Source organism: Phalacrocorax carbo, chromosome 1, assembly GCF_963921805.1.
Source record: "Phalacrocorax carbo chromosome 1, bPhaCar2.1, whole genome shotgun sequence".
Taxonomy (NCBI): Eukaryota; Metazoa; Chordata; class Aves; order Suliformes; family Phalacrocoracidae; genus Phalacrocorax; species Phalacrocorax carbo.
The window spans coordinates 75,374,490-75,401,605 of NC_087513.1; the positions used below are offsets into that span (position 1 = coordinate 75,374,490).

Below are 27,116 nucleotides of genomic sequence, written 5' to 3' on the forward strand. Positions count from 1 at the left end.
CTTTTGGGTCCCCAGGACATTAATTTGAATTTTTATTTGTGTTAATTTCATACTTCCCGTACGCATAGTCAACTCCCTCCCACTGAAATGCACCTATTTAATCTGATTCAGCCGGTATATGAACCGCGCCTGTTGTGTGCATGGTGCTGCGTGGATTCACTGAGTTACCCTCTGTGTGCCAGTAATCCCCAGGGGAGCCACGGCGTGATGAGATCCTACCTGCCTGCTCAGTACACACGCACAGACGCAGGCACTGGATCGCTCCCAGCTCCCTGGCGAGACAGATTTCCCTGCTGTTCATCAGCTGGCAATGCAGACTTTCTGCATGCTATTTGCCTTCCAGCTCCTCTACAAACATGCATGCACGTGTGCTCTCACACCTATGTAGCCGTGGCAGCACGCATGCTCCGCTGGGTGTGCACAGCCAGCCCCTGTGCAGAGCCGGCGCCTGCATGTTGGCAGTTCACTACCCCCCTTGAATCCCCCTCTTCTCTGGGCTATATGTGGCATTTCGAAGCTCTGACAATCTGCTCGAAATGTTTTCCATATTTGTTCAGCCTCCTTGATTCAAATACCAGGAACAACTCAGCCAGCACAAAGCGAAGCTTTGGGGGGCAAAAAAACTCACACCCCCATCAGCGCGCGCACACACACACACACGTGAAAACCTAAAGTTCATCGGCATGGGAAAGAAGGAGAAGAAACCCCAGCACAGCACGTCCCTGAATAACCAGAGCCAGACAGGGAAGGCACCCGAAGGGGAGAAAAGCACCGACTCAAGCAAGACGCAGGAGTCCGCGATGAAGAAGAAGAAGCAGAAGAAAACCAAGGGGGATCCCAAAACTGGCCAGGAGGAGGAATCCCACACTTGTTGTGGCTGCCGTTTCCCGCTGCTGTTTGCTTTGTTGCAGCTGGCATTAGGCATCTCTGTAACAGTGCTGGGCTTCCTTATGGCAGGCATCAGTTCTTCTCTGCTAGTCAGAGACACTCCATATTGGGCTGGGATAATTGTAAGCATAAAGTCTGTTTCTCCATAAAGTGCCTTTGCCAACATTAATGCAAGCTGCATGACGCTCCACTTTAGACTAACCAACTGCATGCACAACACCATTTGAGTTATGCTAACTATAAATATTCCTGGGATTAAATATCTGGGTATACTTTCCCAAGCAAACTGCTCCTGCAGAATAACATGATCTTTCATCTTCTTCCCTGAAATACCCAACAGACCTTAAATAAAATATAGGGTTGCTGTTCACTAGATGTATGTATTAGCTTGTGCTTTGCAGTGAACTCCTGCCTGGTGATGCTGAAAAAAAAATGTTGATTACTTACGCTGCCTTCCCTCTTTCCCCACCAAACCATAACAATCAGGTTTTAGAAGTGAGAGCATAACTCTCAACTTTTAGCCAGGCTCGTTGGTAATAGTCAGAGGAGAGAAATGGCTGTCTTCTGAGCTTCCTCGCTGCGCTGTGTTGAAGAACTGCTGCGATTTAACCCCTTTCCTGCCCAGCGCTCCCTGACTTCTCCCCCACGGGAGGGAGAGACTGCACGTGGCTGTGGGGAGGGGGGTGGCACTGGTGGATGCGTAATGTGGCAGGGAAAGGGAGCCCGTCCCAGGGCCTGCCGGTGGCTCCTGCCAAGTCACGCAGAGTTTCAAGTGACACGCCAGCCTTGCCGCACGGGCTGGCGGCGACGAGGTAAAGGGCAGGGTCCTGCTGGGAGTAAATAGGAGGCACCGCCGGTGGGGAAGTCCTGGCTGGTCCCTAGCGCCGGCTGCCCCTGTGGAGGTGGGGAGGAGGTGTGGGGGACCCGGTGCCATGTGCGGTGCGGCCCCACTTGTCCATGTGCTCGGGGATGTGTAGTTTGCCTGTGGCGAGACAGGACTGGTGATTATGAGCCTGGGATGTGCCATGGATGTAATTTAGTATGCAGGTGTCTTCACTAGCAGCAGGCTTCAGGGAAATATATATTGATGTGTTAGCACTCTTTTGGGTGTTGTTAGACTGTAAGAACTCCAAGCAAATAAATAAAACAGCTATGGGAGTACCTCCCATAAATGTAATTCCTTGCCAGTTGGAGGATTATCCGAACACCTGAACTGTTTGGGGTTTGCTGTATTAATCCTGTGGGGTGACCCTCCAACGAGTGGGAGGAGCAGGGCCTGAACTCCCAAAGGAAGAGCTCCTCCTACTGATATTGCCTTTCTTTCTCTTCTGACCATAGAGGTATCTAAGGGTTTAGGGATGTTTCGTGGGGTGAGAGCTGCCCTTGCTTGGGAGGAGAGCTTCCTCCTGGGATTTTTGCTGTTACAAGCCAGAGGAGAGTATGGATGATAAAATAGCAGCACGTGACATTTTAACTCCTCTTGTTTATTTTGGGGATTCTGGAGGTCAAATTATGTCTTTTCCAGACAGCACTAGTAGTATCCTAGATTTGAAATAGCTTTTTCACTAGAAAAACCTGGGAAAAGGGTGAGCTGGACTGAACTAGTGTATGGCCAGGGATATGAGAAAAAACATGGAAGCAGCCCCTGGCCCATGTGAATGTCATCAGTGTCCAAACAACACCCATCTGAGACATCCACATATGCCTGGTCTCCCTCGGGGAGGCCTGAAACCCCACCAAACTCACTACTTTCTGAAAACAAAGCTCTAACCCGTATTGTTTTTAGCAGCAGCTGCCAGCAGTAGTGACATTCAGATGCCCACGTGAGGCAAATCTCAGTTACTTTCAGCGTTCCCCCCTGAAAAACAGGCAAAACTCGCCATGTGAGTTCCTGAGCTAATCCCCAAACTCAAATCAAAACTCAGCTCTCAGTGTGGTGGTCATGTTTTGCACTTACCAGCCAGCCAGGACAGCCTCTGGGGGAACACATCTCCTGGGACTGTGATGGCTGTGGGGGTCAGGGCTTTGTTTTGCTTCACGTTACCAGGTGCCCTGGCTATTGGGAAGAACAGTGCACTCTGTGGGCTGCAGGCAGGGTCCCGTGGGGAGGGCTTACTTTACCCACAGTGTGAGTCAGACAGTGACTCTCACCTTGGGGACTCTGGTGGGGTATTGAGTCACCAGCACATTCAAGTGCGGTTTCATTCCTCCCTGGCTCAAAATGGCTTTTGGGGTCCCTCTACTTGCCCTCAGGGTGATGGCAGGGACTATGTGCTGGGGGCACGTGGGCAGGCAGGCTCCTGGGGAACCACACTACTCTTCTGCACCCTCAGCCCAAAGAAGAAGGGAAAGAGGGGTGTGATGTCAGCAGAGAGGGTGGTAAAAGTGAAACCGGTGTTAAAGAGGAGAGGTGGAGGTGCAGCCGCAGAGCCTCCCAGCACGACAACGTGTGTAAAGCACTGGCCATGGCTGATGCACCACAGGAGTAATGCAAAGCATGTATCTGAGGGACAAAATGCAGGAGGTACAACATGATGCTGCGTTCAGTTTGTTGCTGTGCTGTGATATCTCCATGGAGGTACTTGGTGTCCACTGGGACATTGGACTGAGATGGCCAGGAGCAGCTGAGCTAGAGTTTCTGGGTGTGTGGGTCACAGGGTGCTGTTGGTGAGCTGTGGCGGGGATCATGCTGAGGACTGGCTTCCAGAGAGCTGGGGGAAAACTTGTTCATGAAGGAGGACCCTTGGCTAGGACATCCTACTTGTGGGTAGATGTCCCACAGGCCGGCTCTTGGGCTGCTGTGGGAGGCTGCGTGAAGGGCATATAGGTAGGGAATGGAAGACCCACGTGCTGCTCAAGAACAAACCTTGTGGCAGAAAGTGATTTCCAAAACTCATTGATTCACGCAGAAATGAGCAACAGAACAGAAAGATGTAGTGTAAAATACCAGAGCATATTTGTTTTAGTAGCATCCCACTCAAGTGCTCTTTTTAAAGGACTTGATTAGTATTCAGAATCAAGAACTTAAAAAAATCTATTATTGAGACCTTTTTAGTAACATTACAGAAAATGGACGAGGCTCATTCCTAGTGTTATTCCAACACCAGGGTTGGATTTGACCCCACGGTTGTTAATGCAGAATGGCAAAAAAATGAAGGAAAATTGCTAATGTGTTAAATAGACCCTGATTGATTGAAAGGGGTTTTTTTTCTTCTTTATTAGTGGCAAAATGGTGACACTGTTCCTTGCTGAAAATCAAGAGCTTTAGTGCATTATCATGAATGAGAAAGAACTTATTTGGAGAAGCAGCTAGAATAAAATGGTACCGAGGAAAGCCATGCAAGGCAGTCCAAATTAAACCAGTTTAAAACCTAACTGCCAAGGCTTGTGTGGATAGAACAGGCCAGGGATTGGGTTCATCACCCTGTGGAATAAGTATGGCCAGTGATCCTCTGACGGGGAGTGGAGGAGGCCCCCAACACCGAAGGGGTCCCCCCCAGGGGGTACCTGGCACCTGCAGAAGGAAACAATGCAATTTGCATTGCATCAGAAGCATTTCATTACGAAACCTGGTTAAAACCTACTAGTTTGAAATGCATTTCATCTGAAATCTGTGGTGCATTAGTCAGAAACCAAAGGAAAGGTTTATGGACAGAAACCACAGAGCTGACGTGATTTACCACTTCTGCCTCAGCTCCAACAACCTGTTCCCTGTAAAATGCCTCTGACACATTGCTAGGGACAGACAAATAAATGCAATTAAAACCAGTGAGGGTGGTGTTTGTTTCACCTGCCTGTAGTCATTTACAGCAAAAGTGTTCAGGTCTGAAGCAGTTGCCTGGCTCCTCAGTGAGACCTGTCCTGAGCACCTGAAACTACAGGCTGGACCACCCCAGCAGTCTCTTCCTTCTTGCTATTTTGAAGGAGCTTGGACAAACTCTTCACAAACCCACGCAGGAGTGCAGGGCTTTATTTTTTTCTGTGTCTTGCCACTGACTTGCTGTGTAGCTTTGGGCAAGTTACTTAAGCTTGCTAAGACTTTGTTATTTCCCCTGTAAAGTGGGGTTAATAATGGCTATCTGTCACCCTTTGCTTTGAGATCCTTGGATGAAAAGTGTTACAGAAGCAGTAGATATTAATGGTATCCTTTTTATTCTTTTTCATTAGCTTGTGGCCTTTTGACACCCAGAAGAAGAAACGATGTATTTCTCCTTGAAAAATCTGCTCTTAGATTATTTCCACTGTGATCAAAAGTAGAGAGTATCAGAGCGTTCACAGGCAAGCTCCCTTGCAGCCCTGTTTTGCAGACTCAGGCAGTTAAGAAAGTTACAGAAATGCTCACCAGAAATTATTATCCAGGGTGTTTATTATTTCTGTCAGAAAGTTGTTTTAAATCCCTATATATGTATGGATGGACATAAAATAGGGAATTTTTAAAACATTTAAAAAAAAAATCTGTTTCTCCAGAAGCTCAAGGCAGCAACCATGGCTCCAGCTGTCACTTACTTTATTGCAAAAATTGTCTCAAAATATATGCTACGGGCTGAGGCCCCGGCCCAGGAGCTATGATGCTTCTCCCTGCTCAGGCCCTTCAGGGCCACATCTCCCCAGGTGTTTCCCCAGGCCAGAGGGTCTCTGAACTTTACTTGAGGGGTAGCCGTTCCTTGTTGCCTTTTGTCTGCACCATTCAAGCATTGGCTTCTCTGATGTGGGGCTTCATGGTGCAAAAGGCAGTCAGACCTTTAACTGATAAAGCAATATAATTATTCTTCATTTACCTGCGGTCAGAAATATTTATGTCTCTTTAACTTTTCATACCATTTTTTTAAAGAACCTTTAAAAAATTAAGCCAAAACCTTCACCTAAGGAAACAAATCTTTTGCTTTGAGCGGCTCACAGACAAGGGTGGGTGAGACAAATGAAGATCCCATAATGGCTGGAAAACCCAGCCGTGAGGGACAGTTTGCAGGAGACGAGGGACAAGAGTGACTGTGTTGTGTGGTAGCATCAAGGAACGGTGCAAGACAACCTGTCCATACAAGAGGGCTGGTAGAGCAGTTTGACTCGTTTTCGTGCTTCAGAGGTCTTTCGATGCTTAGTACAATGGGAGCAGCAAACAGCCAGGACTATCTCCCAACACCGTGTATCCCTATCAGATGCTGATGATTGAGATGTTTGTTTAATTGATATACTTCTGCATGAGAGTCTGACTCAGGTGGTGGGTCCTGCCACTGACTCAGTGTGCGCTTGCGGGCTGGTAAACCTGAGTGCCAAAATCAATAGTGGTGCCTGTTACAGGCAGTGCTGACCCAGCCTCTACCTCTTTAGCTTGTCAGGGTCTGTGTTGCTTTGGGGCTGGAAGGGCAGGAAGGGTGTGACAAGCTCCCCACAGCCAGCACCTTCTTTGGCTTGTATAGCTCTTGCAAAGTCATTCTGGCATCCCCAGATCTCAAGGAAGCAGCAGGGCCCCTAAAATTAAGCTGGACTTTTGAAATAGTAGAGGGAGAGGCCAGGGGTTGGGCTTTTCACTCTGAAAATGGAGACAACGATGATGGTGTGTACAACTGTTAAGGAGGAGCTTCGAGAACATCGGTGTGAGACGCATACGGAAAGGATGAAACATTGTATACAGGTGTCTGGGGCAAAAAGGACCTTGCCATGCTATAAAGCAATATAAATTAGAAATTTGGGCTAAGTGTGTCCTGATGATTAGCTGGGGTTGGCTAGACCTGTGCTCCTCTGGATCAGAAAGGGTTTGCTGTACCTGTAGCTGTTCCTATAATGTAGATGGTTTCCCCAGCTCAGTGTAACGAAGCAATTCAAGGGCCACGTTGTCTCTGACCATTTTCCCACAGATGAGGCTCTGTAGATATTTCCACCTAAGAGCCTTTCTGCAGATGGTCTCTCACATGATAAAACAAGACAAACCTGTATGGGTAAGCCCCCATCAGCCTCCCTGCCTTTCTCTTTCTGGATCCCCCCACCCGCTGGATGTAACGTTTTTCCATGAGGCTGGATGCTTTGGCTGCACAGTGGTGGCCCTGCCAAACATCAGACAACAGCTTTATGCATGAGGTAACCTTTTTATCTTCCTAGAGAGGGTCAATAATTGGGAAGCATCCCCAGCTCAAGCGAGAGGCAACCGATCCCCTTCCATATTGATATGGGGGATGACTGACTATTTAAAAAACCCTGAAATGTGTTCCTTTTTAAAGCCTGAAAGGAGAGAGACACTTTCTTGTTAACCCTGACCCCTTGCTGGGCTTTTTTGTTGTTGCTTTTGACACCTTTTCCTGCAGCAATTGTGGAGGTGGCTTTCAGTCAGGCTTTACCTCCTGTACAGCCTTGCCTGGTTTTTAACTTTTACTTGTTATTAGGGAAACCGATTTCAATTTTTAATAAAAGGTGACACTTAAAAACTGGTGCCATCAAAGCAGCTAATGGAAATTATAGTCATGCAGGCATCCATTTTTTATACAAGCTAGCTTCGATTAGGCATGGGCAAACTTCAAAAGGTTTGAGGGAGGACTGCCTTCAAGAAGAGCCTCCAAGTTTAAGTATTTAATTGAACCTTCTCCAAACTATTTGAAACTCTGGATGGTATGCAACGAGCTGTGCTGCATGAAATATGCTATGGTGAGGTTTCCAGTGCTTGTTTACAGCCCTATATGTATGTAGCACCACAGCTGTATTCTTCAGAGCCATTAAATCTCATAATTTTCTAAGAGTAACTATGCATTGATGCCTGATAAGTGAAACTGATACTTTTATTTTGATCAGGTATAGCGTGGAAAACTTGGACGGGAATTTTGTTGTTGTTGTTGCTGAAAAATTTTGTTGATGAAATGTTTTCAAAGAATGGTTTGAGAAGGTAGCTGCACACCAGAGTTCTGTGTGATACCTGGTCTAGTGTTGACTGAACCCTGGACACCTCTCTGTTTTAGACCCCTGCTCCAGCTCCAGCCTCAAGGGGAAGGAGGGAGAAAATCAGGGTTCCTGGCTGGGTTATGTCTGTGCAAAAAGCCTAGGTAAGATTTGGAGAGGGAGATTGTTCAAACAGGTTTCCTCAGCCCAGGTAACCTTATGACTGTCGAGATGCTGGTTTTCCACAGCAGGTTTGAAAACAGGTGGTTTTCAAACCATGAGATGTGTTCACATAGCACTCTTAGCCATGCTACACTTCTCATGTTGCAAATCACTGCTGGCTCTGGGAACATTTAACTTTTTTGTTTGGTTCCCTCAGGATTTTGATTGCCTGGCACCGTATTTCTGACTTAACAGCAGTAATGGACTGCTGCTGCAGCTTCTGGCTTTGTAAGTGATGGTAGCCTGGGCAGTGCTTCGCTGAGGGAATGAAATCTTGCCATAGCACAAGTGACCATTTTCACCGCTGGGCAACTGACATAAAGAGCAAAGCTCGTTACAGAAAAAAATATGGTTTCATTTTATTATGAATGTTCATGCAGGGTTTTGATTATTTTACAGAATTTAAAAGGAAGTTGTGTATCTGTCATGGTGCGTTATTGCATGGTTTGAAGGGACCTGAGGTAAAGACATCATTATCTTATTCTGTAGGTGGGGCAGGGATGGCCAGTTATCATTGGGTTTTATGGCTGTTAAGAGAATGGTTTCCTAGATGACGATGGCCTTTGCCTGCAGCCACAATATCCATGTTTATCACTGTTATTACAGCTATTATTACTGGAAGTAATTTACATGCAACTAGACTGTCCTTAAATCTAACAAGAAATCTATAAGAGGAAAAACCATTAAGGTGCAATATCTCTGTGTGGCAGATTGGCTTCTTTTACATGTGGTAGTGAGACCTAGGCTGACCCAAGGCTGATGAAAGCTAGCAGTGAAAGCTGCCTGTAGCACCCACTTTCATTGCCATTTCCTCAAAACTCATAAAGCAAAGGAACATCAGTGTCGCTGTCTGGAACAGGCTGTACAGATGTCCAGCATCAGAGATGATCCTGGTTCATGATGCCAAAGCCATCAGGAACATTTTCCTTATTGCATCAAAGTCTGTGTCCAGTGGGCTTATTAAATTCAGTGGATAACATGGCTTCTCCAGACATGTGGAGGGGAGCTAAGCCTTGCCATAACTGATAAGGCAGGCAAGCCATCAAGCCATGTATCACCTTTGAGTGTAAGCCGGGGAATTCAGAGGTAGCTACAAGAGATAATTTCTTTACCCTTGTCCCTACAGACAGGTCCATAGTGTCTTGAAGTGAGAAACTATGAAATAACTTGTCCACAACGGAAATTTCTTCCTAATTCTGTTTAAAGCAGTTTTCCCCCTGCAGTTTGAGAGTTTATATGCTTATTAAAAAGGAAAAGTCCACCTGTGGGTCTCAGCAATGCCATGTGGCATTGCACTGCCTATATTTGAGAGGTATTGTCCACCAACGTGTTTGCTTTCTGCCCCTAAAGGTTGTTGCAGGAGATTCTTGCTAACCAGCTCCCATATAAAGAGCAGATGAGCTATACTATGTCTTTGTAGGTGTTTGCAGCATTTGTCTCATGGTGCGGTGTAGACCCAAGATGCTCATTTGAACCAGCTTTTTGCCTCCTTCTTTCATGTGTTGGTGGATGTTTCCAGTTCTCCCACTTTATCAGCCTCATGTGCCAGGGTTTCCAAGATGCTCTGGGTAGGAAGTGCTTTTGCTGGAGAAAACCACCTATTCTGTAGCAATACTCAGCCTAAAACTGTAGTAATAACAAAAGAAAAATCAGTTTCAGAAATATACAAGGGAGAGATGCAGACAGATTAGAGCAATCTGTGGTTTTGAAATCTGTCGAAATAAAGCAAAACCACATTAATATGTCAGTGTGCAAAGATAATGAATGCAAACCACAGCGGAAATTTGTGCCCTAATGTTCATATTTCACCCAATTCTGTACATTACATAACTGTCTTCATCACTACCACAGAGTGTCCTCGTGCCACTCTTACACCTTGTGCTTAGTCCTTGCAGGACCAGGCGTGAGCGAGCTGCAGGGAGGTAAGGACGGGGAGAGGTGCTCCCTTGCCTTCACCCTCGTGGTCCTCACTGGGTGGCAATATTTGTGAGCTTTGTCCAAACACCCTTTTGCATAGCCACCTATGTTTGTTCCTGTTGGAGATGACAGGCCTATTTTTCTCACTCGTGACTCTTTTCAGAAGTGTATTAAGTTTAGTGGGAGGGACAGGGTTGGCCAGGGCAGGAGGATGCCCCAGCACTGGGCTGGGCAGGGTGTCAGCCCCCTGTGCTTCGGTGGCAGCTGGAGCTCTTCAACATGGCGAGATTGGATAAAGTAAAGCTGGTTATGAGGAATTTTGGGTACACAAAGCTTGAGATCGATCTTCTTTACTACTTGAGTTCTGGTTTTAGGATGATCAAGATATGTATAGAAATGCTCCTTGCAAGTTCTGAATGTGAGTTGTGGTACGGTTGCAGTCTCACTGTTGAATCATCTGTTTTACAGCATTGTGTGAAGGTCCAGGCTGTGAGAAACACCCAGTTGTGCTAGTCTGTGCGCACATACAGGGAGAGTTGGTTTGCCAATGTCCTGAAGAGCCAAGGAATGCACGCTAGATCTCTGTGGGTGTGGGCATCCTCCCAGGCAAATCAACTGGGACCCAAGCCTAAATGCAGTCGGGATCGGGTCCTGTTCCTGCTGAAATCTATAGGGTCTTAATTTGGTTCTTACGACAACAGGCTCTATCCCTCTTTGGGATGGGGGTGACCTGGAAAATGTCTACTCCTACTTCGATTGTGGTTTAAGAAAAAATCATTCTTAAGTCACTTTTCAGCCTTGGGATGTTCCTGCCCAATGGAAGGAACATCCACTGCTTCCCGCTAAAAAGAAATAGTGTTGAAACTTTTCTAGAGCATAAACTTTTTGTTTTTTCAGCCAACTCTAGTAAAGAGCTGGTTTCCCTGGACTGTGAACTGGGGGATTTCACAGGGTATGCCTTAACCAAAACTAAATCTGTACCTTTCCTAAATAAATACATCTGTATCGCATTTGGGTCTTTTTCTAGACAGTACTTTTCTAAATTTAAATTATTTCCTGGGCTAACCTTTCACATTACTACCTATTCAGCAAAGGGTGTAAGTCCTTCTGGAAAATTTTGAAATATAGGATCTTGAAATAAACTTGAGTTGAAATTTACTTAGCATAGAAAAGCATATTTCTAGATTTCCAGATAACAGTTACAAGAGCTGATCTAATTAACTGCTATTCTATAGCTCTTTTAGAATCTATTTTATTTGTATAACAAATGCATATTGATTGGTGGCAAGCAAGTGCTAAAGCAAGTTCAATTGCATTTTATGTTGTGTGCTTAGTTAATAAGGCATAGGAAATGTGTGCTCCATGCTGGGATATTGCAATGGCTATTGAAGCACTAGGACATAGGATTACCTAATGCTACTTAGCAATCAGCATCAACGGCATCCATAACGTGCCTGCTGTAATGCAGCTGTCTTAGTCACTTAGTGGGTCCTAACAAATATTTACCAGAGGATTTTTATAGTTTTTCTATTTCACTTCACAGGTATAATTCAAAACTGATCTATTAATAATGTATAAAATAGAAACATAAGGCTGTTTTCTGTATAAATGTTCCACACTTCTGTTTGCTGCAATGAGTGAATTTACCTTTAAAGAACGGAAATGTAAAACATATATGGCTCATAAGTCTCAGCAACACAATTTTTTACTGTCACTTACAATAATACACATCTCTGATTAAAAAAAAATAATGCTGGTATATTGTTATAAAAGAAATACTTAAGCCTTCTGAAAAATCCTGTCCAAGACTTGCCAGAATCCCAACCCAGTGTAATATTTTATAAATATCTCTCTACAAATGTGCCTCTTCAAGTGTCCCTGAGTATATTATTTAAATCCCAGAGGAACTTTAGAAAGCACGTGCAGGAATGGAAATCCTTTTAAACGATAGTCTTTTGTATGGGAAGCTTTCTGAAGAGGGACATCTGATCCTGCCGCATTGAAAGGCAGCAGGGTGTTTGCAGAAGTTGTACAAGGCACTTGATGGTAGAGGGAAAATTCCACTGTTGGTAGCTGACTCTGCCCTTAGAAATGAATGCAGCTCTGTCAGCTTTCTGTGGGAAAATGGGAACGGGAGTGGGAGAGTGGGCACAGTCCCATGATGTCTCACGGGAGTAACCTGGAGGCAAATCTGGCCCTTGGTTCATGCAAGTGTAAATTCCCACTAGTATAGCTGAAGCAAAGCAAATTTGATTTATTGCTCATAACAAGATCCTTCAGCACCAGATCCTGAAAATACTTAGATCTAGCTTTGACGTGAGCAGCCCCTTTGGCTCCACAAGAGTTTGGGGATGTAATGATAAGCAAGTGTATTTAAGCATTTTTTTTTTTCAGTCCTTGCTGCAAGTTCTTTCCTTCAGCCACTACTGCCACTGGGGGAGTTTATCATTTGGATATTACTAGAGATATGATCTCCTTAAGATTTAAGTTTTATGGGCATGTTAATTGAATTAAAAGATTAATATACAGTGCAAGGGACCAAGGACGTAAGCGATTAATCCTGAGAAATAAAGCATGGTTGAGTCACATAGAAGCACTATAGGGCAAAAAAAGCCCCAGCACTGAAGGACCTTTGACAAGAAAGGTTATTTTTTCCCCTGACAACCCTGTCAGCTATGGCTGTCAACAATAAAAAGAAGAAAACAAATAAATTGGAGGCCGTGTGTAAGTCATAGGACCAGAATATAAATACACATGACATGGAGAGGAGTAAATAATAGTGACGCTTTCTTTAGAAATGTTCTCAGGCAATACTTCCTATTCATGTCCTACTGAAATGACATGAAATAAAACTTTATGGGAAAAAGTGTTATTAATCACACAGGTTCTTGAGGGACATGACTATTCGTGCGTTGAGAGGCACTCATCCTTTACAGGGCTGCTGTCTACTGCCTTACACCAACAATGCAGATGTAAAGAAAAATTTGGTAATTTATGCATCAGATCATAAAAGAAATGTGTTTAACCATTGCTGCCTTAAAGGCCAGTTACACGTTTTTTGCTGCAGGTCAAGCAGTCCCCTATGGAGCTGGAAGCCTGGATGTGAACAGCACTGCTGTAGCATGCAGGTGGGGATGGGGTTGTGAAGGAGCCCCGCACTCCTGCAGACACCTCCATGCATAGTCCCACCCCTGAGCAAAGGCAGCTTACACCTGGGTCTGCCCTGAGAGGGCAAATCCCACCGCTCTGGGAAAGCAGAACGCCTCAAATTAATGAGAAGTCTTCAAAACCCCCAAAGTAAAATGAAGGGGGAAAAAACGTATAGATTCTCTCTGTAGTCTCTTGGAATTTAATACCTATCATTTATAATCAAGATGCTCCCAGAAAGGAGTCCAAAGCTTGCTCCTGGCTCTGTGTGAAGACAAGCCTTAGCACCTTTGAAGGCATGCTGGCTCATCTCAGCTAAGGTCCCCACTAAGGCTCCTCACACCTGGGCCTTTTTTAAAGGCATGATATGAAGTGGCATTTAAAAACACGTGCATGCCATCGACTCACCTATTTGTCCAAGGCAACCCAAACACGCATGGATTCCTCCAAGCGTAGCTCCAGCTGCCAACAGCACCCTCTCCCTCTGTGGGCACAGCCAAGATCCTCCCTCACATGCCCTGATCTGGCCCCGGCAGCCCTATGGCAGCACAGGGAGCCCTCACGGTGCTCCTGGGGACCTGACTCCTCTAGTCCAGGTGTGGGGGAAGCTGCCAGAAAGGAGCAGTCCGGTTGCAGAGCTGCAGCCCCTGTGTTCTCCTGTGAAGTCTGCTCACTGGTCCTCCAAAATTGTGGGAGAGGAGAGCACTTGACTGGACTGGAGTGCTTAGCACCAGGGACGGCCCAGAAAACAGTGCTTTAAAAAGGAAATTGTATTTATTGGGCTAGCTTCTCAGGGCAGGAGCTTCCCTTCTTATGTGGCTGGAAAACGTCTACCAGTGAATATGTGCCTCTGCAAATAAATCTCAATCTTCATAATTAATAATAAAGACAGCTAAATGAATAATGAAGTGCACAAATACTTTTCCATTACTGTTAGCCATCAGTAATTACTGCCACAGGGCTAAAATACAGTTTCAGATTGCAGGGGAGATGTCATCTTTGGTAAGGTGTCCACTCTAGGAAAGGTTCAAAGCCTCTGCTCTAAAGTGTGCTGCTTCTTATCCAGCACCAACTCTGGATACTGATTTACAGCCTGTACTGGTGGCATAAAAACCCTGTCAGCATCCAGTGGTACACAGAATGGTGCTTTTGGGGCTTGCAAGCTCAACTTCATAAGCCTTCTCCTTCTTGATAGTACGTGACACGGACCAAAACTCAAAACACATCCTGGAGGCTGTGTGCTGGGCTGTGTCTTTGCAGGTCTGTTTCAAAAAGTCCCTCTAAGTAAGTTTTTTTGTGCCTTGGTGTCTGCAAAGTGAAGGTTAAAGATTTTCCCTCCTCACAAGCACATTCACATATATGAGGCTCTTGCATGCATGGCTGTAGCCCCTACTCAAAGAACTTGACTTACACCCTGCTCCTTGAGTTACCGTCCTGCTAACAAAGACAGGGGTTTGGCTTCAAAAAATGTTATTTTTGTGTTGTTGGTATGTTTGTTTGTTTGTTTTCAACTTTGACACATCTTAAATCTCTTCCCTTGCAGGTCTGCGTGGTGTCCTTAGTGGGATTTGTTATGCTTTGTATTTCGTACCAACCTGACGAGAAGACGTGTGTGCAGTTCACAGTAAAGGTACCTTGGCTTCTTTTTAATTTCTTTTTCTTCTCATGTTGTTAAATGTAATCAGAAAAGTTGATACTGGGGATATTTTTAAGACCACATGAAAAGAAGTGAAAATGCACCTGAAATGCAAGAATGATTTTCTGGTATTTTCCAAGCAGCTAAGGAAGAAACCGTAGCCTATAAAGGGGAAACTCTAATAACAGATATTTCAAATCAGAGCAAGATACCTTTTTATTTGCCACATTTTAAGAATTCAGATCAACAAAGCTGGAATAATTTGGGAAGTGTTCAGTGAAAGCTTGGGGGTTACTGATTAAGTAGAGATATTCATAGAGAGCTGAGTAAGAAGTTGGGTGGCATAAAATGGGTCCACTTAAATCAAGTTTTAATTTTTAAAGTGATCTAAGAAGCATCTCAGCAGCTTCTCAGCAGTTTTACTCCTCACTGTGAAATAAGACACTGCATAAGCACAGGCAGATTAAAAAGCATGGCTGGAAATCTCTACCTGCCTGTCTCCATGGTCAGGGAGAGAGAGAGGCTGTACCTGAGCACTGGCAGCCGTGTCTCAGCTCACGGTGCCTTGTGTCAAGGTTGGGTATTAGCGAACATGGGAAAGCATTAGCAAGCCATGGGGACAAGCATTCTTCCATGAGGCAGACTGCCATCTGAGCATCGCAAGAGAGGTGCAGAAACCATGCACCATGCCCCACCTCGGTGCCTGAAACTGTGCTTCGCTGACATTGGTAAGCAACTAGAAAAGAAAGGCTGAGAATGCTTGTTCCGGATGGGACATTTTAAACACAATTTTCTGGGCTGTTTTTCCTTATTATTGTAATTTTCAGGGCTCTTAATATTTTGCAGACATATAATAACCAAGAAAAATACCAACGCAAGCAACACAAAAAACCAGTGATTATTAACTAAGGCAGAAGGAAATCAAATGCAAGGAGTGGCTTTTTGAAACCTGGCATTCACCCTCCTTTGGAAATTAGACCCCCGTGTGTCTTTTGTGCCTCTCTCAAGCTTCTCCCATACTTACATAAAGACAGGGAGAAGAGGAACAATCGTTTCTGCCCTTTGATTGCCTTTACATTCTCTCCCCGTCACCTTTACACCCACAAGTAAGCGTTATGGCTGCCCGGGGAACTGCTGGCCTGGGCGGGAGCTGCCACGCCAAGCTTTTTATTGCCTGCCCTGCAGCATTAAATTGAAATTGGCATCTAAGCAGGAAGGGAGTCATCCCTCGTGGTGGCAATGGCATGTCGGGCTGGGCAGCCCAGATGCCTCTGCCACCCACTCTGGCAGTGAGGAACGTGAGCCATCGCCTCCACAAGAAAAGCAACATTTTTAAAGTGCTCCCCAGGCAACGTAAAATGGCTTATTCCTCATCACCTGGCAGAATTAGAGAAAGTCTGCCATGAAAGGCTTCTGGTTCAGTCAATAGCCCATGGACTGTTGCCTACCCAAAGCACCCTCCTCCCCAAAATCCACCTTCCCAGCATTTCTTATTGCAGCATGCCACAAAATTTGATCACTCCCAGGCTGTTCACCTCTCCTGTACCACATCCCCACCGGGAGCCATTATCCCACAGTGCCTCCCCTCCTCGCTGCCTCTCTGGACAAACGGCTTCTGGTTGCCGGGCACGTAGTACCTATTTTAAACAAAGTAGGAGCCACAAGTCTCCTCTGGGCCTTTGATCACACAGGACTCATCTAAATCTCCAGTATCATGTCTCAGATCTTCAGATGTCAGTAAAAGTCTGTCTCTGAATGCAAAAATGAACATCAGCTCTTCAGCGACAAGGCTGAGGATGCAAAATTACAATCATGAGACAAAGCTGAGCACCTTGTGTCATTCTCTCCTCCTGGGGGGCCTGATGCTTTGCCCAGTATTGTGGCTGGATTCAGCCCTATCTGCCCCAGCTGTCCTCCTGGGGACTTGCTCCCCAGCCCAGGACCTGCGCCACGCTGGTGGATGGTGCCCACCAAGGCTGCATGTAGCTGCTGAGCATCACCCTACAAGAAAATCTTGGCCAGGCTTTTCTGGAGTGCAGTAAGCACCCTGGAATCCTTTGCATAGCCCAAGGGTTACTTTGGGAGGACCACACACACACAGGCCTGGGGCATTTTAGTCAGCCCCCGAGGTGACCCTATGACCACTGCGAGTGACTCCCTCAAGGTACAAAACCAGAGGAGACCCATGCAGTCCTCTCTGCCTTCCCACCTCTCAACAACTGCTGCTTTCATTTCACACTTGCATGAGCCCTGGATCCTGTTAAAGAAGGAGGTGTTAGAACTGCTTTCAGCGCAAGTCCCTTCCTGAGACTACCGTGGGTATCCAGAGCACTCTGTGCATCCATGAAAAAGGGAGACTACCACCCAAAGGGAGGGCAAAGCTTTGCGGGGACAACAGTGAGTCCCCAGGTTGAATTTCAGCCCCTGCCCCATCTCTCCATCTGCAGAAAACATGCTTTGCTGTACAGCAAAGCAGCATGCCCAGCTGTTATGTGTGTACTTAAAAGAGGAGATCCTCAGCCTTGGGGGAAAAGAAAAAAAAAAGAGAAAAGAGACCACATAGGGAAATTTTGAGATCTCCAGTGGACTTCCTGGGCTATCTGCTAATATTTGACAGACCACTCACTGTGGTCCTCATCATGGCATCTCCCACGGTCGTGTGACACACTCTACTCCTGCCCACCCAGCCCCAGCAGCCCACACCATGACACACACCACGGTTCCTGTTCCCTGCATGGGCCACCACCCCCTTCAAAAGAGGTTCCCTCAATCCACATCTGCAAACCCTTCTGGTTTCACCTCTGATAACTATGAGAAGCCTTTTCCATGAGGAACTTGATCCATCTTAGGTTATTTATTTTCTTTTTGGCACGGAGCAAAACTATTGTCAGTAAATATGGCTAAAATGTTTCTTCCTCATATGAGGAACCCAAAGGAGGGTGGGCTGCCATGCTCTGACCTCATCATATGGTGTCTCTTCCCACTTCCCTTTTCTCCTTCTATTTAAACAGCAATCACAGTGCCTATCTCTTTGAGGCTGTTAAAAAAAAGTTTTCCAGTGTCAAGTTCTGGTTCCTGGGCAAAGCTCACTATGCAGTTGCATTTGTGATGTTGAAGTTGCCTCCAGGTCTAGCATGTGATTAATCTGCTGATGGGATCTCAGCACTTGCTGTCTTGTGCTCCCTCACAGGCAGTATTTACATTTGCCTCACCTTTGATATTTGGAAATGTGTTCATTTTCAGCGGCCCGCAGAGAGATTCCTCTGCAAACATCTTGCGAGAATAATTAGCTATTTGGAAATTGCCCTATGTCCCTACGTCTATCTGCTCATCTCTGAGGACTGCTCTAAGAGCTGCCCGTGTATTTGGTGTGTCTTGAAGGGATTTTGAGGTTTCCTTCCCTTTAGGTACACAACAGGCAGATTCTTGTTTACTGTACCTGGTGTGTAGTAGTTTAGGTTGTGTTTTTCATACTATTTTGTACTGACTTCGAATAGAAATTGGCAGCTAAATAAAATACCTACCAGGGAGAATCAGGCACACCATGTAATCCTGGCTTAATCTCTCATTTATTAGGGAGGCCTGATTCTGTCTCCTGCTGGCCTGAATCCAGGGACTTCCAGCCAGTCCACTAGGACTTCTGCATCTCAGAATGACTTTGGTCTCTCAGAGATGAGGAACAGTCATCAATGTTTGTCCATTTTCTGTTTTCCCCATCAAACACACTTGTACCATCTTTTAAAATAATGCCACAGGCCTATGAATTACCACATCTTTGTTTGGAGGGTGTCCATCGGTCAGTAGTGCTCCCTTCTGTATGCTTTATATGAGGACGTGTCCCCATTTTCCAACTTCACCTTTCCCATGGACCTTTACCCTGAAAGCTGCACGGATGAAGTAATCGTATTTAATAAGAGCCACCCACATTTTGAAGCTGCCCTTGGTTTAAGGCTGCAGGGGAAGTCATTAAATTTAATAGTAGCCAAGTGTTGGAAACTAAGATCTTGCTGTAAGAATTTGGTGATATGGGGGAGAAAATATATATAGTGCTTTAAGATCTGCAATGAGCCCAAATATTTTTTTTTCCAAGCTGGCAACTGAATAGGAAGATTGATTCACACTGTAGATATAAGACGAATACACCAGGAGTGTGAATTTTATCAAGACATACATACTTGGAGTTTCAAGGTCATAAAAAATGCTTTTATATTGATAGTTTGCTTGTGGTATTGAGGTTAAGAGAGAGAGAGAAAGAGAGAAGCTGCTGTTTAAAATAACAGATTCCCAACCATGCCATGTCTCTGACAGATAAAACGCCAAGAAAAATAAATGTTTTTACCCTGCTGAACAGAACCAAAAATGCTATTTTGGCTAAACACAGCTTTTAATATACATTCACACATAGTTTGTATGCAGCACAGCACCTGCCAGTTCCAGCTATCAAAAGCAAGGGAAGTCCATATGCTGTGCTATCCAAAGGTCTCAGGTGCAACCCGGCATGACAAAGGCTCTGAATCGCTGCTGGTTTCCACGCGGTTGTGGGGGTGGGCTCCGCATAGCTACCCTTGATAAAAGCCACCCTATTTTAAAGCTGCCGCTGGTGTAAGGAGTAGGGGAGTAACAAAACAGACTCTTGCCCTTCAACGCCATAGCAGGGACGGCACGGGGAAATGAAAGGCCCTCACTGCTCTTTCATGCCTTTGAAAGATTTCTCCACCTTTATGGGGCAAGTTTTGGAAGGGGATGGATCGCTGCCTGATTTGCAAGTATAAATCAGATTTGTTTGGGCATGCAAACCAAGAGCCGGGAATAACACATAAGCAAAGTTTCAAAAACACCTACTTCTCAGCACAGCCTAGGATAATATGACAGCCCAAGACTCAGTCTGCTCAGCTCTGCTTCAAGGCAACTGCGCTAATTTATCTCAGCTGATGACTGTAAGTCTAGCCAATGCAGGTACAACGGTAGAGGGAGATGCTCCCTCCCTCTCTATAAAGCTTCTGGCTGTATAGAGACACAGATTTCTCATCAGGTCTCAAAATTGCAAGGCAATACTAATGTAAAATATGCAAGGTAGAATTACTAGTTCTTGACATGACCTGCTGAACTTGGCATCAGCCGGGAGTTATAGCTGTCTCGCAATTTTCGAAGCACACAACGTCCAGATAGTCCATAGAATGTATGCACTCCCTGTGAAGTCCATGTGCATGCATTCATTCTGTGTTCCTCCTTCTCTGTGGAGCTGGAAAAAGAGTGGGTTTTTTTCTTTTTTTTTTTTACTACTTTCTTTCAGCTGATGTATTTCCTCCTGAGTGCCCTGGGTCTAGTTGCCTGTGTTTTGGCAGTGGCTTTTGCTGCGCACCATTATCTGCAAATGACAAAATTTACCTGCGATACCATCCTCGAGTCCTGCCAGTGCAAACTGGACACTGCAGACCCCCTCGGTAGGACCTTCGTCTACCAGGACGCAGCCGACTGTGGCAGCCTCACCAGCATGCTAAACCTGTACTTACTTCTGCAGATGGTTCTCAATCTAATCGCAGCCCTGGTGTGTCTGTCAGCATGCTTCGTGATGTGGAAACACAGATACCAGGTCTTTTATGTGGGCGTTCGGTTCTACCCTTTAACTGCTACTGAAGGCCAGCAAGAGAAAGTATAGGGTCTGAGCTGGTGGGGGGTTGTAGCCAGAGAACGGAAAATGTCAGCATACTGCCACCATAGACACATGGATGGATGAGTGTTTATAAGGTTTTTGACAAGGAAAAACATTCACACAGTTTTAATGAATACATTTTTCAATCATTTTAAGAGCATTTCATATGGCTGCTCTTGCAAAAGGTCCCTTGTGATACTATCTAGAGGTCACAAAGTCCTAAAGACACAGCTGTACAAATACTCACCAAAGAGGATTTTTAATAGCCATAGACAAAATGAGAGCTTAAAAAAATCATTGGGAACTCATCTGCAGGGCTACAGCCATTAAGAAATAGGGTCCGTTTCCCTGACAGGTAGATATCTGTTCTTGCCTTCAGAGAAGCTATACTGATTTACACCAGCTAAGGATCTGGTCCAAACTGCTTAATTATAATTATGCTGATCATGCTTAGGGAATATATTGTGTCTTGGACGTTCTGGGTATAATCCACGCTAACCTGATGGGGATTTACCATACAGAAAAGTAATAAGGGAGGTCAAGACCTCTTCAAATGCAGGCGGAGACCAACAGCAAAGTGAATACATTGGCGATTGTCATATAAAATATACATAAGAATATTGAGAGTGACTAACGATGTAGGTTACCTAATCCAATTACTAACAAACGTCAGTATGAGTGTACTGACTAATGGTGATTCGGTGGGCCCTGCTTGAGACCCCAGAGAGATTTCTGAAGTATGAGCGCTCAGCACTCTGTGAGAAAAGATCAGTTTAAGAAACCTCGAGTTGTACTGCTAAAGTGGGGGACCCTAAATCACTAGTCACATTGAAAGCTATGTTGACATTGCTGTAATTGCAGGCTCCCAAACCCGGCGTCTAGCCAGTTCCACCAATTATACTCCAAGCACAAAAGGCCAAATGCATTTTTGGTGTAACTCCTCTGAAGACAATCAACCTTATACACCAGCAGTGGAGTTGGGCCAACAGCCCTGAAAGATATATTGCTGCAACAATGAATGTTTTTAAAATGAGGTGGAGGGAGGGAAGCAAGAAGAGACTGCCAGTCTCCCAAAGACATCGTTTATAATGATGAGGGCAAGAGAATAATAATTTCTTAATAAGCAGCATAGAACAACAAACCACATTCAAAGAGTGCTTCTTCACCATGAAAGTGTGGCTCTAGAAGTGCTCTATGTCTTGTTAGCCTTATACTGAGCCTTATACCAAGACAAGTATGTCAGTTTGTCCCTTGAACTGTCATTTCCACTTGCGCAGCATGGACTTCCAAATGTAGGAGCAATTCTGAACCAGAATCATTTTGTACTGCCTGCCGATAGCTGTGCAAGGGCAAGGCAGCTGGTGCTCACGCCCTGCCTTGACTAGGGATTTCCTGATCCCTGCCAGAGCAAGGGTGTTTCTGAGGTGGGGTGGAGCAATCACATGCCAGAAAAACTGTGCCACAATCATTAGCAAGGAGGAAGCAAATAAAATTTCTATAAGGCTTCAAAGAAGCAAAAACTTCCTTTTTCTGCAGAAAAAATACCCACCAGGGAGTCAAACCCCCAGTCTGGCAAAAGCTAGTTGTTTAAGTAGCTCTAATCCTACCCAAAAACTGTCTTTCGTATGGTGATAACACATCAACCCAGGGCTAGACCAGCATAGCTCCAGAATGTCAGAAATTCACAACATAGAAAGTCTCCCATGGTCCACCTAGAGCACTGCTCAGCGTATGTGCTCAAGTTCTTGTCAACGTGCTTCTAGAGTAGATGTAGCATCACCAAGGTGCTCTCTGCCAAGCTGCAAAGTGAGGAGCTTCAGAGAATGAAGATTTTTGAGACCAGCTTCCAAATGGCCTTTTTTATGTACCTAAAAATAACACTCACTAGTAACCATGGCCATGGGGCACATTTGCAAGGGTGCCCATTCTCTTGCCCACGTGATGCCACCCATCCAAAGTCCTAAGCCTGGCTCCCAGGCATGCTCGGAGCAAGCTGAGACAGCAGTGGGGCGTGCAGGCGGGTTGGCGATGTGAGACCCAGCTGCCGGCATCGATGAGGCCATCCGTGCAGTGGCGGGAACCAGCCTGTCTCCCCCAGCTCTGGCAGAGTATGCTGTGAGGAGCACTCGTGGACCTGTGCCAGGGCCAGCCTCCCGTATGAGATGGATACATAGGGGTGCCTCTCACCTGCTGCTTGTACTCAGATGTTGGTTTGTCCCCCATCCCTCACAAGACTGCAGCTGTGCTCTCTGTGGGGCAGAGGATATACCTGCCTACCACCTACATGACCCTTACTGCACCCTCTCCTCCCTCTGGCCAAAGGTATGGGCTCTCCTCTCTGCAAAGAAGATAACGAGAAGTGGGAAAGGAATTGAGGGGAGGCTGAACGGCAGCTGAGCTTTGGGGCTTCCTCCTGCCCTCGCCACCAGGTGCTGTGCCCCGATGGCTGGCGAAGCAAGAGGAAGGCTCTGCTGGCAGACCAGGTCATGCTTCCCACCCTGCCCTTCCTGAAATGTCCTTGTTGTTCAGAAGATAACTTGGTCTGCAACACTCTAGCTTAGGCTGTGCTGCGTGCAGGCTGGCAGCAGCAAGCTGTTGTGGGAGACGGCTGGCCAGACCCAGCCGAGTGGCATTTCCACCAGAGCTGGGCTTTTGTCTCCTTAATCCTTTGACCTCCATCTCACCCACATGTTTTCACTCCCTGTCTCACATCACCTCCCAGGCTCTGGGCTCCCAGAGGCTAGGCTCGCGTTGCCTGGCCTCTGCCTACTCACCCCTGGGCTTAAATTTGCTGGGACTCCTCTAGAGCACAAAGGACGCAGCAGCGATGATCACAGAGTCGCTGCAAGTGCCTTCAGTGCTGTGACAGGGAAGAGAACAGAGATCTGGAGAAGAGTGCCTGCTCCTCTTAGCAAGCTGTGCACCTCCGTAACAGCGCATCCTCCGCTTGGAGCCACCACCGCTGAGTTTGGTTCACTAATCAGCACGTTGCAGCTTAACCCTTTGCTCTGGAAGAAAGCAATATTCATCACATATTCTGTTGGTGTTTTAATGCTTAATGAATAAATATTGGACATTTTGATCTAGCAAAGACTTACTTCTATATTTCCTCTTTATATATCTTAAGAGCATAAAATCAAAACAGGAGAGACGGGGAAACGGACACAGTAGTGTTTGGAACCAGTTTCCCCCTGGGTATGGTTTTGCAACATGTCTTTTGCTCAGACCAAGGATTTTGGAAAGTACTAATTAAAGGATTTTCACCTACCACAGCATATTCAGACAACTCCCAGCCTTTTCCTGGTGTCAGAGTCCACACGGACTGCACCAGGAGAAAGGCTGGGACTAAAAGACTCAGAAAGGACAGAGGTGTTGAAGAAAAAACACATTTTTTTTTTCTGAAGTCTTGGAAATTTATTCTTTGGGTGAATTCTGCAGAAAGGGGTAGGATTAAACCTCCGCGGACACACAGAATTTGCGAAGGGCTCAATGTAATTTACTCTCACAAACCCAGGTGAGATTATCATTTGCACCCTGGCCTCTTTACACTATTTTCCCAGTGTAAAGGGGTTGTAAAGACAGCATCAATCATTTTACACCTACTTTATGGCCATTTTACACAGCTAAAAGGGCCCTTTGTGTAAATGAGAACTCAAGCCCTAGAGAATTTAATAGAGAGGAGATCCTTTCTATAGACTGTGCTAGACCCTTTAATAGGGTCTATTCCTGGGATATAACTATCCTCTGGATTTTATAGCTTGGCTTAAAGATCATCAGTCTCAATTTAATTCAGTTCTGCAGAACTTTTCCGAAGGCCGCAACCCCCGGTGACATGCCTGCTCCCCCGCCCCGAGCGCACGCAGACAGTGGTGGTGTGGCGTGGATAACTGCGTGTTTTTTAAAAGGAGAAGCAGCAGCTACCACTTTCCTCTGGCTCTGAGGCATTTTGATGTTGTGCTATGCAAATACTGGAGCGACAATAACGGCAACAAAAAGGGAACTGAGACGAGGTGCCTTACAGTGAGCCAAAATGTCACATTCTCAACCCCACCAGGCACCGAGGTGGCACCCACTCCTGATGGGGGCGGCGGGGCTGCTTTTTGCACCCCTGTCCCTCCCCTGCTGCCACTGGAAGGACAGGGGCTGGTGGGCGAAGGGAAACCACTGCAGGGTCCCAGCCCCATGCCGGGGCTGCCACCAGCCCACTTTTTCCATCACCACCTTCACGTGATGGCCATCTGCACCTCGCTGGCCTGGCCAGCTCTGCGTGGGCACTGCTTGGAGTTTTGCCTTGGAGCTTTCTGGGTTTTTTCATGCTACCAACCAGTGCAATATTTGCTTTGGGGGCCTTTCAAAACAGAAAGCACGCTGCTAGCGTGTGAGAGAAGCCGCAGTTCAGGTCCTCTAAATTTAGAAAGCCAGGATGTCATACCTCCCCTTGAAATTTTCATAGTCCCCTGCACCCCACCCACCCACACACGTACACATGCTTGCGTCTGGAAAATGTTTTTCGGTCTTAGCAAAGGGTGTTGGCTTAGGGGGATTCAAGGGAGGTGCAGAGGAACAACAGCAGTTCAGTCCCGAGTGCGAAGCTCGAAGCCTCCTTAAGGCACTGGCCGGCACAGCAGGCAGTGGGGACCCACCGCTCCCAGCTGGGCTCAGGCAGCTGAACTCAAGGATGTCTCCCGTTGTCAGCCTGTAACATAAATCCCAAGGCAGGGCCAAATTTTTCTGAGATGTATCGAAGCCCTTTGCCGTGTCATGTCAGACAGTGCTGTACCCTCAGGTGCCACCTTCTTCCTGAGTTCATTCTTAGGTGGCCGTGCACAGACTGTAGCACCTGTAGCAAGGACTCCAGGAAGATGCATTTTGGTGCTAGCTTGCTCAGGTCTCTGCAGTCCCCCCTCCAGGGATTTTTGCTTTCTTCTCTGCTGCTTCTTCCTGTAATCACTAATCAGTAGCATTTATCCTTTGCTAAATTGGCTCTGTAGTCAAATATTATAAATGATGATTGCATCTACAAAGACTGGGGTACATTTTTCTTTTGGCATCTGATTTCCATGCCTTTGTCCAAGCAAACAGTTGAAAGGCTCATCTAAACTTCAAACTTGTTTGCGGGGGCTGGGGATTTCTTTTTTCTTTCTTTTTTTTTTTTTTTTTAGACAATATGGGCAATTCATATTTAATTTGTTACCATAATGCTTTCCTACTCCACAAAGCCACGTTCACATTAGAGCATAGCCATTAAGGCCCACTTACAGTAAGTGACTGCAGAGACACCATGGAGCTGAGACCCACCAAAGCTCACAAATGACTCCCTGCTTCATCCAGGTGCACCCAGGTATTCCTGCCTGGCATAGGTGTCTGCGAGCCACCTTCTGAACGCAAGCGGGAGCCCAGCCTGAACTGGGAGAATAATTTGCAGAGGGTGATTTGAATACACGCCTCTCCTTCAGTCAGATGTATTATGAATGACAAGCACTGGGCTGACCTCAAGTTAAGGGAGTTACAGAGAGAGACACCGATTAAGGCAGCCCTTGGCGGTGTTAAGAGCTCTGATTGTCCTGGAAATGGGATATTTGAGCAAGGCAGGTTTTTAGCCCCATTTCATTCTCTGTGGCCATGTAAAGAGAACTCTGTTTTTAGATGGCCCAAAACTGATTGAAGAGGGATTTATTCTTACTTCACTGTGGGATTTCTTTCACCAAAAGTATGACGAGTCTTAGCCTGATCTGTCCTCCATCAGGCTGGCTGGGAGCGTCACTGCTGGAGCCAGAGCCACATGCATGCAGAGGGGTGTGGAAGCCACCCTCATAGGTTTTTTGGGACATTTTTTTCCAGCCCCACAGCTGTAAGTGCTGGCATAGGGAGGGCAGGGGCAGCCAGTGTCCCGGATCCAAAATGTGCCTGAGTCAACCAAGCCCTGCAGCTATCCCCATTTATACCGACTCTACTAGTCACCAGGGATGTGGTGGGATAGTTTAGGGAATGATGGCGATGAAAACAATAGAAAACAGACATTTACACTTTCCCTTCTACCTTGCGAATCCAAGGAGGCGAGTGGCACGTACACGAGGGGAACCAAGGGGAGCTGACGGAAAAGTGAAAACCTCCTGTCCTGTTTCACTACCCAATCCTGCCAGCGTGCTGAGAAACAGTGAAACAGCACAGAAAATAAATCACCATGAATCGGGCACTCTAAATGCTTTGAGTTTTCATGATCCAAGGTGTTGTTAGGTCAGGAACATGAAAAAGAGTATATTTGTATGAGCTTTCCCCTGCTGGTCTGAGTCTCGCAAACACCAGAGCGCTGCATCTGTCGGGGACCCAGCCAGCCAGGCTTTTTGCTGATAGACTTTGCTGTCGCCACAAGAATTGAATTTTGTAACCTAACTGAGCTGGGGGGGTGGGGAAGGGCAGTTTACAGGCTGTACTCATATATCCGTATATATATTCTTTTACGGCTACTGTTTTCAGATTCAGCATTTTTTCTTGGGTACAAAAGGAAATGCTGGGATCTCGGCTTGCAAAAGTCTGTGCTTCTGAATTAACAGGAGTTACATCTCCACTTCATTTCTAATAAAACTTTTCTTACTTGCTCCACCCAGGTTTCAGTGTTTCTCTTGCTTCTCCATTTTCCAAAGTGGCAAGGCTTTTCCCTGCACGTCCTCCACTGGCCCAGAAAAAAGCACCGGGTCTGCAGGCGAGCAGCCCCTGCTTAGCCAGGGCAGGGGAGGCACAATTTGCAAACTGGCTCAAGAGACTTCGCCTGAGTTCTCCTCCAAATGT

General features: G+C 46.1%; 1 protein-coding gene across 1 annotated transcript; it reads left to right on the top strand.

Annotated features, from left to right (window-relative positions):
- Positions 1 to 522: 522 nt before the first annotated feature.
- On the top strand, positions 523 to 26,919 carry SSPN (sarcospan). Its single transcript, XM_064460349.1, has 3 exons — positions 523 to 1,010; positions 14,582 to 14,668; positions 19,968 to 26,919. The coding sequence occupies exons 1-3, from the start codon at positions 684 to 686 to the stop codon at positions 20,331 to 20,333; spliced, it is 780 nt and encodes a 259-aa protein (XP_064316419.1). The 5' UTR covers positions 523 to 683; the 3' UTR covers positions 20,334 to 26,919.
- The last annotated feature ends 197 nt before the right edge of the window (positions 26,920 to 27,116 follow it).